The sequence below is a fragment of the Silurus meridionalis genome, chromosome 6 (genome assembly GCF_014805685.1).
Source record: "Silurus meridionalis isolate SWU-2019-XX chromosome 6, ASM1480568v1, whole genome shotgun sequence".
In the NCBI taxonomy this organism is placed as follows: domain Eukaryota; kingdom Metazoa; phylum Chordata; class Actinopteri; order Siluriformes; family Siluridae; genus Silurus; species Silurus meridionalis.
The window spans coordinates 1959550-1972474 of record NC_060889.1 but is presented as its reverse complement, the minus strand read 5'-3'; the positions used below and the strand labels follow the sequence as shown (position 1 = coordinate 1972474).

At 37.1% G+C, this 12925-nt stretch overlaps 2 protein-coding genes across 7 annotated transcripts; both read left to right on the top strand.

The window, feature by feature from the left end:
- Positions 1–3318: 3318 nt before the first annotated feature.
- On the top strand, positions 3319–5778 carry zp3f.2 (zona pellucida glycoprotein 3f, tandem duplicate 2). The gene is made up of 10 exons (XM_046851986.1): positions 3319–3454; positions 3572–3756; positions 3822–3922; positions 4193–4272; positions 4362–4542; positions 4655–4760; positions 5164–5252; positions 5330–5421; positions 5515–5583; positions 5680–5778. The coding sequence occupies exons 1-9, from the start codon at positions 3391–3393 to the stop codon at positions 5568–5570; spliced, it is 954 nt and encodes a 317-aa protein (XP_046707942.1). The 5' UTR covers positions 3319–3390; the 3' UTR covers positions 5571–5583; positions 5680–5778.
- A 752-nt stretch (positions 5779–6530) lies between these two features.
- Positions 6531–12658, top strand: LOC124387696 (RING finger protein 212B-like). Of its 6 annotated transcripts, none has more exons than XM_046852203.1 (13): positions 6531–6585; positions 7094–7221; positions 8484–8536; positions 9249–9323; positions 9769–9875; positions 10336–10396; positions 10481–10509; positions 10628–10668; positions 11015–11039; positions 11140–11194; positions 11289–11349; positions 12233–12263; positions 12341–12658. In XM_046852203.1, exons 2-13 carry the CDS (start codon positions 7122–7124, stop codon positions 12423–12425), a joined length of 723 nt encoding a protein of 240 aa, XP_046708159.1. In that variant the 5' UTR covers positions 6531–6585; positions 7094–7121; the 3' UTR covers positions 12426–12658. The 6 variants fall into 6 exon arrangements, with proteins under 6 accessions (XP_046708159.1, XP_046708158.1, XP_046708156.1 ...); XM_046852202.1 differs by lacking the exon at positions 6531–6585 and adding an exon at positions 6681–6723; XM_046852200.1 differs by lacking the exon at positions 6531–6585 and adding an exon at positions 6815–6915.
- Positions 12659–12925: the final 267 nt, after the last annotated feature.

The following is a 12925-nucleotide window of genomic DNA, read 5'->3' as shown; positions in this document are numbered from 1 at the left end:
TTTTCAATGCATTTTGAGTTGTCTGATGCTGGAAAAAAAACATTTTCTGTGCAGTTCTATTTAATTTCTTATACTGTACCTGCTTCACCAAAAATCAGATATTCAGGAATTCTAATTTGTAAGAAGTTGTTTAACCAACTTAGAACTACTAGGCTACAATTTGTACACTGGAACCTGATTCTTTTTTTTTTTTCGGATTACGAAATATATCGGCATTTTCAGGTCAAGAGCAATGAGTTGATGCGAAGATCAAACACAGAATGGGAAGAATGTGTGAGCTCTGCGATGTTAACCGTGGAATGGTGGTTAGTATCAGATGGGGCTGGTTTATGCGTTTCAGAATCCAACGATCCGGGATTTACGAAGTCGCTTTAAAGCCACATAAAAAAAAAATTCTAAATCTAAGATTACCGAGAATAAAGTCGTAGCGCTAAGAGAATAAAGTAGCATTTACCAGAATAAAGTCATAGCGCTATGAGAGTAAAGTACAAATTATTAGAATAAAGTAGAAGCTACGAGAATAAAGTCGTAGCGCTACGAGAGTAAAGTAAAAATTATTAGAATAAAGTAGAAGCTACGAGAATTAAGTCAAAATTACAAGAATAAAGTCGTAGCCTTACAAGAATAAATTAGAAGTTACCAGAAAAAAGTCGTAGCTCTACGAGAGTAAAGTAGAAGTTACCAGAATAAAGTCATAGCGCTACGAGAATAAAGTAAAAAATTATGAGAATAAAGTAGAAGTTACCAGAATAAAGTCGTAGCGCTACGAGAATTAAGTTAAAATTACAAGAATAAAGTCATAGCCTTACAAAAATAAAGTCGTAGCTCTACGAGAATAACGTAAAAATTATGATTATAAAGTAGAAGCTACCAGAATAAAGTCGTAGCGCTACGAAAATTAAGTCAAATTTATGAGAATAAAGTCGTAGCACTAAGAGAAGTTACGAGAATAAAAGTAAAATTACAAGGAAAAAAAAAGTAGCGCTATGAGAATAAAGTCGTAGCAGCACCGGCTGAAGTACTGACCCGCCGGTGTATCTTCCACCTCTCCTTTTCCAATAGCCTGCAGATGTAACCATTGATATCCAAAGAGTCATTTCAGATTGTACGAAATACAGTTACATCTGCGTATTTTGTGGCCTTAGAGGGCGCTATTGCACAATTATGTAAATACGTTTTTTTTTTCTGTACAGTTTATTTAGCGCATCTGTTTCTCGTAGCAAAACCTTTCTGGGTCAATAATTTTAAACCTCATTCGCCCTCTAAGGTCACAAAATACGATGCTCACAGAATCTGGTGTAACACCAGCACTCCAGTACTTTATCCTGTGCTGCTACGACTTTATTCTCGTAATTTTGGCTTTATTCTTGCATTACTACGACTTTATTCTCGTAAACATACTTTTTTTAATGTGGTAATAAAACGCCGTCGTAGGGATTTTCATACACAAGATGGTACGAAATTGTAGGGCTAAAGTACATCAAATAACCACTCTTGACAGCCATGGTGAGCAGAAAAGCATCTCAGACTGTTGGAAATGCTGAATTTTAAACATGCATGGACTTCAACAGACGAAAACTACGCTGGGTTGCCCTCCTGTCAGTCAAGATCAAGAATCTGGTTCTACAGTGGGTACAGGTTAATCAAAGCCAGGCAAAAATAAATAAACCTAATATACACTGTAGTCAAATAGGACTTTCTATCTGTCCTGAAGATCCGGGAGATCATCTGGTAGAGTTGTTTACTGGTAAAATTACTGGTAACTAAGTCAGCTGGCGCTATGAGGCAGCAATGGTACCTGCTGTGCCACCCTAGTGCCCCTACTCTCACTGAACTTGGCACCTACATACACACGAAATACAATTTTAAATATAGTTATAAAACTCTACAGTGATACACATGAATTTATTATACGTGTATTTTATATTATATTTATTATAATACGGCGATATTAATCTTTCCAGTTTTTTCCCCCAGAAGAACTAGTTTGCGTTTAGCTGAGCAGTGGCGACATCTAGTGGCCATGAGCATTAATTGCAAATAGTGGCGACCACATGCTGACAGACAAGCCATCAGTGTCCTAATGGTGCAGTGTCAAGTTCACTAGGGTAATGTTAGTTTAAAAAAAAGATAACCGTGAACTTGCTACTACTCTTACACATAATCCTGTATCTCCTCGATCTCCTCAGTTTCATTAATGTACACACAGAAGTGTCTCCTGCTTTTAGATTTCCAGCAGTACAGCATGAGTTTTTAAGTCTTCATGGCATTGAAGATGAGATTGTTGGTGGAATACCATGATGCCAAGCATGCACAAGCATTGAAAATGTGATTGATTGTCCTTCATAACATGAAATAATGATGTATCCAAAAATAAGACACTCCCATTCCACACTCCAATCATTAGAGTCTGACACCAATTTGCTTTTATATATAAATTTAGGATTATGTTGTAAAGACATCAGTTAGTACTAGTGACAGAAAGATCGGACCATTTGGTTCTTCGAATCTCGTTTATCCAAATGAGTCATTTAGTTCATTTTGTTCCTTTGATCAGAAATAAAATAAAATATTTAAATTTCAATAAGCAGATCCCCAACACGTTTACATACACAAACATTAAATATAGTTCCAATACTTTATATATGTATATATAACTGCATATATCTCTGGGAGTCATGTGACAAAAGAACGAACAACTCGGACCAGAGGACTCATGAGATGAACTACTCAATTCTGTTACTGTGTAATGCACTGCATAGCATAAGGAGTCAAATATTATAGGAGTCAAGTGATAAAAGAACGAACGATTTCTGTCCATAACCTACAGAGAATTTGCGATGCTTTGCTTATGAAAATGCACGAATCGCTCTTTAAAACTGCTCGTTCTTCTGAGTCACACTAAAGACTCTATTAAAATGAACGATTCATCACTTGCTAGTACCAGAAACATGCTGCAGCCAGAATATCTATAGACTATGAAAAATTTCCTTTCAATTGACTGTTTATTGGTGAAATCCTTTTTCTATATCCCATTCTCCTCAAAGAGGTAACCCAGCCATTAGGGTTGCACAAGCCAGTGCAATCTTAGTGGCGGTACCAAGCCCGGATAAATAGGGAGGGTTGGTTTAAAAGGGCATCCAGCATAAAAACGTGCTAAATCGAACATGCGGATCACGAATACGGATGATCCGCTGTGGTGACCCCTAATGGGAGAAGCCGAAAGAAAGTTTTTATTTTCCTCAAAGCGGTGTTGCCCCGCCCTCTGAAAGAGGTTAATTGGTTCAGAGAGCTGATTGGTGAAGCATAATCAATAAGGCTGATTCTAGTGAAGCCAGACTTAGCATGTGCTCCAAAGGACACTGCTGATTAAACACTCAACAAGCAAACATGCGGTTCATTTGGCTGGGTTGTTTAGTTTTAACAACTGCCTACATGGTACTGTCCCACAAAGGTAATGAACTGGTTTGAACAATAAAATGGAGAAATATTTTATATTTAATTGAATGCTTAATTATGCTCAGAATTTGACAATGATACACTTGTCTATTGCTTCATTTTGTTTGTCCAGGGATTCAGGTCAAATGTGGCAAAGAATCACTCATAGTCAAATGGAGGGTTCAGGAAAGCCTGGAGGAAACGCCCTCCAAACTTCTCCTGGGCGACTGCTTTCCTTCGAAGTTCTCACCGAGGGACGATGGAGGAGGGGAGGCAGTTTTCCACTACCATTTCTCCGACTGCCTTTTCAGACAAACGGTATGTGGGATGAGATATTTTCCGAAGCCAGAACTTTTCCAATTGTATGACTCTTGTCCCAACAGGAAACACCTGAGGAGGTGATTTATGAAAATGAACTGATCTATAGGCCGTTGAAGTCGCATTTTGCTCTCAATGTCTACCCTATCAAGTGTGTTTTGGCAAGGTAAGCATAAGATTGAAAGTTTTTATTGGAAAAAAAAACTTGGGAGATATGAAAAGCATCATTTACCCTGTATTTAGTTGATTGATTGGGGAGCTGACATCTGGTCTGGAATACTTGTTTGTGTTTGGAGAAGCCTCCATTTAATTATTTTATAGCTATGCAATGAACCATCTAAGATTCTGTCACTGGAGCCTTCAATTTCAATTCAATCCCTCTAACTTTGAGACTTGTCTATTGTACCCTTAAATGCTTGTTTGGTCCAACTTTTAGGTCTTTTTCTATTGCAAAGCCCACTTTTGGAGTTCTACAAGGACAAGGAGACTTGACGTTCCATATGGGTCTTCTGAAGGGTAAGTCTGTCAAATGGCTGAAGCAGTAAATTCAGCAGGGTTTTCTGTAATAAAGTACATGACTGTACTTTGTATGTTCTACTAAACAGAGGATTTAAGTGGCCCGGCATTATCAAACGCCTTTCCTCTCGGCTCATTTGTTAACATTTGGGCTTCGGTAGAACAGCAAGCCCACCAGCCCCTTATGCTATATATGGAAGAATGTGTTGCATCGAACACTTTGGCACTCGGACCCCAGTCGTGGATATATCCAATAATTACTAACAAAGGGTATGTGAATTTATGGGTAATGTTTAAAATGTGGCATGACTTCTTACAAAATGGAGGGAAAGTCATTGTATCCATGTACCTTTTTTTTTTTTTTTTTTTTTTCATCATACAGATGTCTTGTGGACGGAAAGACCGGGTCATCTAGTTTCTTGCCGAGAAATGAGTCATCTTCGCTTGTGCTTCAGCTACAAACGTTGAAATTTGCGGCAGAACAAGAAGTAGTTACTAAATCCTTCTGATATCGTTTGTCATTTGGTTGTATGTGTGAAATTTCGACATGGTGGATTAGCAATCGGTAGCTCCTAGCTCCATCCTGGACAGCTCTTGAACAGATCCTGGCCCCTTTCCTCTTGGGCTACCAGTTTTCCTAAGACGTACCATAAGGTGGTTAACCTAACTTCATTGTGTGTACAAACACCTATTAGTGTATCATCTAGTATCTAGTCCATTTATGGTGTTTAGAATTTTCAGCAAAGGCTTCAAATCTGCCAGGACTCTGATCTTATAATAGATAAGATGGATTGTTGCCTTGTTAATAGCATTATATCCTTCACAATGATTGGTGTGGATCATTAAAAATGGCCTTGATTTATTATTCTGCTCCTCTGCATTTCTACCCAGGTATATATCCATTGCAAACTAGCAGTATGGGACCCGGAAGATATAAATGAAGAAAACAAGGCTTGCAATTACAACAAATATTTTGAAAGGTAAATATGGCTCTTATATATGAATAAATTTCCCTTACCAGTCAATCATTACTCCAGCTTTAGAATTTAATTAACAGTTGGGAGCTTTTGGATGACACTTTGCAAAACGATCTATGCCAATGCTGCGACTATAACTGCAACCAACAGATGACCCCAAATTCACACTCTGGTATGGTGCATGTTAAAAATTTTTTAATCTGCTTTTATCCTTTATCATGTTGTTTTAATGTCCTAAAATTGTTCTTTGCCCTTTAACTTTAAGGCCCAGCTCAAGATGCCGTCTTGGGACCGCTGCTTTTAACATCAGCATCTTTCTGACTTTTGGAAACAGGTTGGCTACAATTCGAAATGAGCTGACTTGTTGCTGGAGGTGTGTGTGTCTGATTTCATGAATTGCTGACCCAATTCTTTTGGGTTACATTTTTAGGTACTGCCTGGTTGCGTAATGAGGACCGAGCTTCTCTTCAGCGTCATGTTATGATTGCTTGGTAACTGGGGGATGAAAATAAAGAGCTATTCTGCCACATGCTGTTGTCTTTTTACTTGTCACATGTACGTTGCTGCACAATGAAGTACCTTCGCTTGTCGTAGCGATTTTAGATCGGGGGGAAGTCATGATACAGCACCCTTGTAGTACAGAGGGTTAAGGGCCCAAAAGTGGCAGCTTGGCGATAAGGGGGCTAGGATCGCTGACCTTATTGGTAACCTAGAGCCATAACCTCCGAGTTACCCCATTTGTCTTCAGTGCTAAATTCATCCCTTCATCAAGCTTTCAAGACAAAGAAAAAAAAAATGAAATGCATCTTGCCATGGCACTCAAAAACCAGACAGTGCGAGTGTTCTCTCTGGAAGACTTTCAACTGGTGGAAAATGTGCAGCCGAATCCATGTTTTATACACTTATTAGTCTTGAATGGTGTAACAGGTACTTCACAAACTCAAAATGTATCATGATTGGCCCCTATATGAGTACATTATGATCATTTAAACATACCAAGTCCTATAATTCTTTCACCACCAATTTAAAAAAAAAAAGGTGGGATTATGTATCATTACAATATTTTAATAGTCAATAATTGGATTTGCCAAGCAGTTCAGTTGAATGAATCGGGTTATATACATTTATTAAATGTATTGCTTTAATAAACTCAAATATTTTCCTCAGTTTTGTTAATGTTTCAACTGGAAATCTATAAATCTCTTTCAATCTAGACTTATATTTACTTCTTTAGGTATTATTTTTTTCAGGATAGGGCTATTTGTTATGTGAATCAGGTGCACGTTATAAAGAACGGAGGGCAAGCTAAATGTGCGCCAATACTACATACAGTACGGTAATATATAGCCGATAAACTGCGTTATATAACTATCGCCTCAAATAATGTGTTCATATATTTTAATTAAAGATCAAGGACCACATTTTGACTAAAAACACAACCTTTTATTTTTATTACCTCACAGACATCCATTAGGTACAAAAAATCTTCTTAAAAAACAAATAGAAAGGTGTCATGGCTGCAGATATAGCGCCATGTATTGTACCGTATACCATGTAATATCCGTGCACTGGCAACCGGCACAATGGTCTGACAAGAAAAAAAGATTTCCTTGGTGTCTTTTATCAAGATAATTAGATACAGAGCTGCTTTAAAGAACACTTTCAAGTAAACTTGTACTCATAATTATTATCCTAAAGTATTTAGATAGATAATGATGCTAATTGAGGTAGTGAATAACTGGCTATAGCATGTTATGTTTACCCCCTTATTAAGAAACTAGCAACCTTTTTTATGGTTTTAAACTATAAATGATTGCATAAACTTTACAAATCTCTTTCCACAGGTTTCTTAAGGTGTATTTCTGATAGGAAATGGATTGGTTTCACTGCAACAGTTGTTTCCTGAGGCGAGGGAACAACTTCGTAGTGTCCAGCTGTGGCCATGTACTTTGTGAGAGCTGCATCAAACCCAGTGAGAGCTAGAAAACTTTAACGATAAAACACATTTATTCACAAATAGTTCTAACCACAGCTATAAACTGGATGTGTGGTATTTGTAAACAAACAAAAAAACAATATATAGGCCTAGACAGGCCTATATCATTCATGACTTGGTTAGAAGAAGTTCTAACAGCTCCTCCAATAGTGTTTTATTCATCTATTATTGTACGACAATCATTATTTTAGATTTTTTGTTTTGAGTGGTATGACGTATTTTTGCCCCAACGACTCGTTTTCACGAAGCATTTCAAAGAATTTCTGCAAAACTAGCCAATGTACAAGATGCTAGAATATGAGACACTCCGTAAATGGTATAAAGGGATATTCTTGGCTTCAAAAAGTAAAATCCACGTTATTTTTTAAAAATAACATTTTTTGTAATGATAAGGGTAGGACGTTGGGAAATAACTACACGGTTGACTTTTTTTTGGTATGCTAAGCAAACCAGATTCTATTTTCCGTGATCGTTTCTCAAAAATGTGGTGATTGGTTCACAGTGAATAGTTTGGACGTACTTTTCGGATTCTTTTTCTTTTCGCATTTGAGCTATTTCATGGGCTTTAAACATTTGAATATTGTCTACCTCGAGAGTTATGAAGGGAAGAGTACATGGAGTGATTAGTGAGGTAAAGGCGAAAAATATGGTTAATTAGAAAGGCTTTGAAGGATTGTAGTGATAGATTTTTATTATGCCGACCTCCCACTGTGCGATTGTTGCTGGTCAGACTGTACGAACATGTAGGATCTCACAACTTAAAGAAGTTTTACCTCATCGATCCCGCGACTCATTCAGACCGACGTTCTCTCGCTAACGGTAGCGAGCAGCAAACAATAACGATCTGTAGGGTTCATTTTGTTACATGAAGTGCCTTGATAATAAAAACACTCCTTTTCTATCCATAACTCGATATGTTTCTTATCTTGCCGTTCTGTCCACCTGACTCATTTCCACATTTTCCCTGAGGTGGTTTGAAGTCGTTCTGCTAAGTCAGGATCGTCTGAATCTGAAATTCAGGCTGTCAGGGAACAAATCAGTGATCAAAGAAATACAGATTTAAGACAAGGATTATAAGAATCTTTTAGGATTTATAAAATAGGTTGTCAACGATTATGTTGTCAATCAACCAGCATTTTGAATAGAAATGATCATAAACTGTGCTAAACCATGCTAATTTACTACACTGCATCTCAATTAGCCCATGATTGCTTTTAAAAGTGTAATTTTTTTTATAGATCACTGCTGCGTTTGTCAATCCGGCTGCAGCTACCTGCCCATATCTGACCAGGTTTGTGTGACGAAACCATACCGAATGGACATTCTGCGTCATCTAGATTGAGAATGGATTCCTTTTTGAATCCATTTTAAGGTTTCTTTCTCATAACATCTCATTAGGAGTAAAATTTTAGGTCTAATTCTTTTAGTGAAACTGCTTTGGGACAATGTCCATGGTTAAAAGTGCTGTACAAATGAAACTGAATTGAATTGGTAAGAAAATAAATGATTGGTTCTGAGAGCTTCCTTATGGACATAGGCCACTTAAACCACCAAGTCATGTTCTTTGTACAGTTAAGGTTGAAATATACATTTGTGATGAGTCGTTCATTTTAAACGAGTCGTCTCGAATAGCGATTCGTTCCAGGTTACGTAGTAGTTCATCTCTCGACTTTTCTAGTCCGAATCGTTTGTTCTTTTATTACATGACTCCCGTAGACGCAATGCAGTGCATTACACAGGAAACAGAATGAAGTAGTTTATCGTAGTTTTTTTTTTTGGTCCGAATCTTGACATTAATGACACGGACCAGAAGATCTGAAAGGTCAGAAATTTTTAGATTCACTTTATGAGGTAATTCTGAGGTAACATATTCACTAAGATTACTTCACTAATTTCTAATCATTTTGCTTTCATTTAGGCTTCTATTATGTAGCTAAGAACCTAAATAGATATGAAATATGATAATGTGATTCATCTTTTCTTTGCATTTACACTTGGTAAAGATGAAACCCCAGGAGCAGATGTTCTTCAGAGACCCTATAAGCCTTATTCAGGCCCGACTGGAGCATATTGCACAGGTCTATTTATTTTCATTCGTTGCTATAGGTTTAAAATGTTATTTTTCTGTGGTCTCGGGCTGTTATTAGCTGTATATATAACTTTCATTGATTATCTCTTCATTTATACTGACTGAGAACTTACTCAAAGCTATAGTACGTTGGGTTAAATTCTCCTCAATGAACTCTTTCGCCACCAGTGAAGTGAAATTCCTCCTCCAACAGCTACATTTAGGCCATTTGGCAGACATCCTTTCTCTTATTTATACTACTGATCAGTTGAATTTGGCCCGCACTCTTCATTCTCCGAGGTTATGCTGGTAAACACCTCCCACAGGCAGGCTATAGACCCAGGCTATAGAGATTAAGCTTTCGATAATTAAATAATTAATTCATTAATGATATTAGTTAGACTATTTTTGAGGGAACTTCCATCATTAAAAAAAAGTTGTTTTTTTTCTTTCAGATTGCGACATTCCAGAGAAAACAGAAAGAGAAAATCATGGCTTTCCACAAACACAAATTTCTAGAGATGGAAAGACGACTTAAGGAAGTCAATAAACAGTGCCACAGGTGCCAGCATTAACCTTCTAACCTTCTGTATTATAAAGAAACGGCAATAATTATAATCCGGCAATTCACAAGAGGAACCAATCAAAACAAAATATTAAAAAAATTGTTTATTTACTGTATAGACGTTTGTGGAAACCTCACCACAAGCTTGGAATTTCCATTTGAAACATATTCCACATTTGCTGTTATAAAAACCACACCACCATCACCTTTCAGCCACAAGGGTGATAGTCGTGTGGTGAGGAGACCTTGGGTGCATTCAGGGTTCCAATTCATCCCAAAGGTGTTCAGTAGGGTTGAGGTCAGGACTCTATAGCGGGCCATTCAACCCAAGTAAAGCATGGAGATACAATTGTGTGCCTCCAGCATTGTGGGAACCATTTGAGGAAGAACCACATATGGCTAGAGTCAGTTGTCCCAATTCTTTTGCTCAGAAATCTTTGTGTGTCTTCACATTTAGGCAGGTGTCTGAGCTCAGGAAGGAGAATGCCGAACTTAAGAAGCCTCTTTCCCAGAGGAGGGTGAGACAGACAGTGATATTTGGGTCTCTACTGGATTTGAGTTTGATGTCTAGACTATAATTCGTTTTTTTTCATCATGCACAGGTATCTCCTGGGACGTTCAAGGCTAACGGGTATGGTCTTTACTTGGTCGAGTGTGTGTAGTGTGTCATTCTGGAGTGAAAATCAAGAATACCAATTATAACCCTGTTTATTTTTTGTGTTTCTTTTGTTTTTTTTAATTCACCGAAGCATTTCAAGAATGACCTTACCAGTGGCTGTGACTTCTCCAGGTATTTAGGGGCAGAAGAGCCTACAAGTGGGGTTTTCCTTGTTAGTGGCTTTATAGACAGGGATTGGAAATTTAATTTTTGTTTGTTTCCCAACTGTTTTTTTACTATTTTATTCACTTCTTTTATTCAAAATCTATAGGAAGGTTTGACAAATATACAGTAGCTATACAAATGCCTATAAAAAAAAGTAGATTTTTCCTATTAAGAGCTACATATGATATAAAAAAAGGGGCCAATATGGATGAAATGGCAACCTTTTATTGTAGTTTAAATTTTAATACTTTATTGAGGAAAATATTTTGCGACATAGTATTACATCATATTTTTTCTCTTCCATGTCTCAAAGTCACTCCACACTCCAGGAGTGTAAGGTACTCATTTCATTTATTTTTGTTATTATTTTTATTATTTTAACGACAATGCAATTTTTTCCCGCAAATTATATTATTATTATTGTTATCTTTTTTTAAGTCACTCAGGTTCTGGAGATACAATGGAAAGGTTTCAGCACTTCAGATCCAGCATGGTAGTGCGTTTTATAATGGGGATTTTATTGGCGTTAATTGTTTTGTTTTTTCTGCATTATTGTAATTATATTTGTTGTTCATTTGTTGTTCAAGTCTCCACTGGATTCAGCCAACTCTGTGTCCTCCAGGAGTTTATTGACCGAGCATGGATTTAGTAAGTTGTGATCATTTTACGAGAGGCTACATGCGACTTACGTTTACTACATAAATTTTTTTGCGCCAAAAAATAGGTCGGACGAACCCGGAAAACTGCTCTTTTTTTAATGTACCTATCATACTATCAAATATCCAAACACTCGTATTACCGTAATGAACTGGGAAAGGTTTCGGTTGATAGAAATAAGAATTCACATATTTGCCTAAACTGTAGATTGTCGCGTTTATATTGTAGATTATGTTTTTTATATTGTGAATGGAAATAATAGTTTATGGTTCTCTCTAAATCAAATAGTGCGGAAATTTCATATATTTAAAAGGATTTTAATAAATAGTTTTTTTTTTTTTCATAATAACGTTCTGTTTTCCACGTCGCCGAATTCATCTTGCGCTAAATCGCAATTTAACTTCGTCATCCTGAAGGTCGTGAGGAAATATTTTTGCTGCCTCACCCTGTATGTGACTGTGACTGTATGTTTCTATCGTTACGGTTGTTGTTCAAAACGCCAATTAAACTGAGTATTAAGTCACATTTCTTCCAGCCAATAGGAATTGAGTATTCAAACTGACCATGTTATAAATACACAGCTAGTCCCCGAGTTAAGACGGTTCGATTTTTCATTCGTACGATGACTATACCCGTACGACAAAATTGTACAAATATTTTCTTGTGGCAGTAAATTGCTCTGTTTTGCTAATTATGTAGATTATTAATAAAGGACGGTATACTACCCCATACCGATCACCATTCTTTAAGACTCCTGGGTAGTTACGAGGGGGTCATCGAACCGCATGGCAAGTCTGGGAATACGTGTATTCACTGCATGTCTAATAAAAGTCGATCACCCTCATCAGTAATAATGCTTTCCTCTCACTTTAAGGAACGCCCACCTCTTCTACCACACCAGCGAGGTATGTTAAATACAATCGAATGACATTTATCAAGTGTAAAATCTTACGTTTAATATAAAGAATTCATATTATTATAGGTCAGACCACGTGACTCCGAACATGTTCCAGTTCCAGTTGTTGCCTGGGGCAACATTTCAGTCTCCCCCACCCTGGAATATGTAGTGTATGTTAGGTCATCGAAGGCGTGTTGTAAACCTGAGACTTGTCAATGGATTATAGAAGTTTCATTGAAATTAGAATGCAATGGTTTTGATGTATCCTTGTTCTCTTAAGTTCCTAAGTTTTGAAATGGGTAGTTGGTTAGAGACTGTTTGAAAAAGATGGAACGTCAATGGAAATGTACTGTTTCTCATTTGTACCTCTTTGAAATCCCCATTAAAAGGTTTCGAGTTCAATTCGAGTTCTTACTTAGCATTTCTGAAGGTCAGTAGAAAGAATTCACTTTCTGGAGGTACACAATTCCCTTGACCTGGTCTGAAACCCTCCAAAAATCCAAATATTGAGACACAATTCCCTTGACTTTGTCTGAAACCCTCCTAAAATCCAAACATCTGAAAAGTGGAGGTTATTATAACAGCAAATGGAGACTAAATGTGGAATGGGATGTCTGTCGTTCCAGATTTAGACCTCAAATGCTTACCAGAGTTTGGAATGTAGCTCTG

Bases quoted from the DNA above. Each gene is read 5' to 3' on its own strand.
- zp3f.2 (XM_046851986.1), top strand. From the start codon at position 3,391: ATGCGGTTCATTTGGCTGGGTTGTTTAGTTTTAACAACTGCCTACATG. The intron at 4,543-4,654 runs GTATGTGAATTT...TTCATCATACAG, and splicing joins CCAATAATTACTAACAAAGG to ATGTCTTGTGGACGGAAAGA. The intron at 5,422-5,514 runs GTATGGTGCATG...TTTAACTTTAAG, and splicing joins GACCCCAAATTCACACTCTG to GCCCAGCTCAAGATGCCGTC.
- LOC124387696 (XM_046852203.1), top strand. From the start codon at position 7,122: ATGGATTGGTTTCACTGCAACAGTTGTTTCCTGAGGCGAGGGAACAAC. The intron at 9,324-9,768 runs GTCTATTTATTT...TTTTTCTTTCAG, and splicing joins GACTGGAGCATATTGCACAG to ATTGCGACATTCCAGAGAAA. The intron at 11,040-11,139 runs GTACTCATTTCA...TCTTTTTTTAAG, and splicing joins CCACACTCCAGGAGTGTAAG to TCACTCAGGTTCTGGAGATA.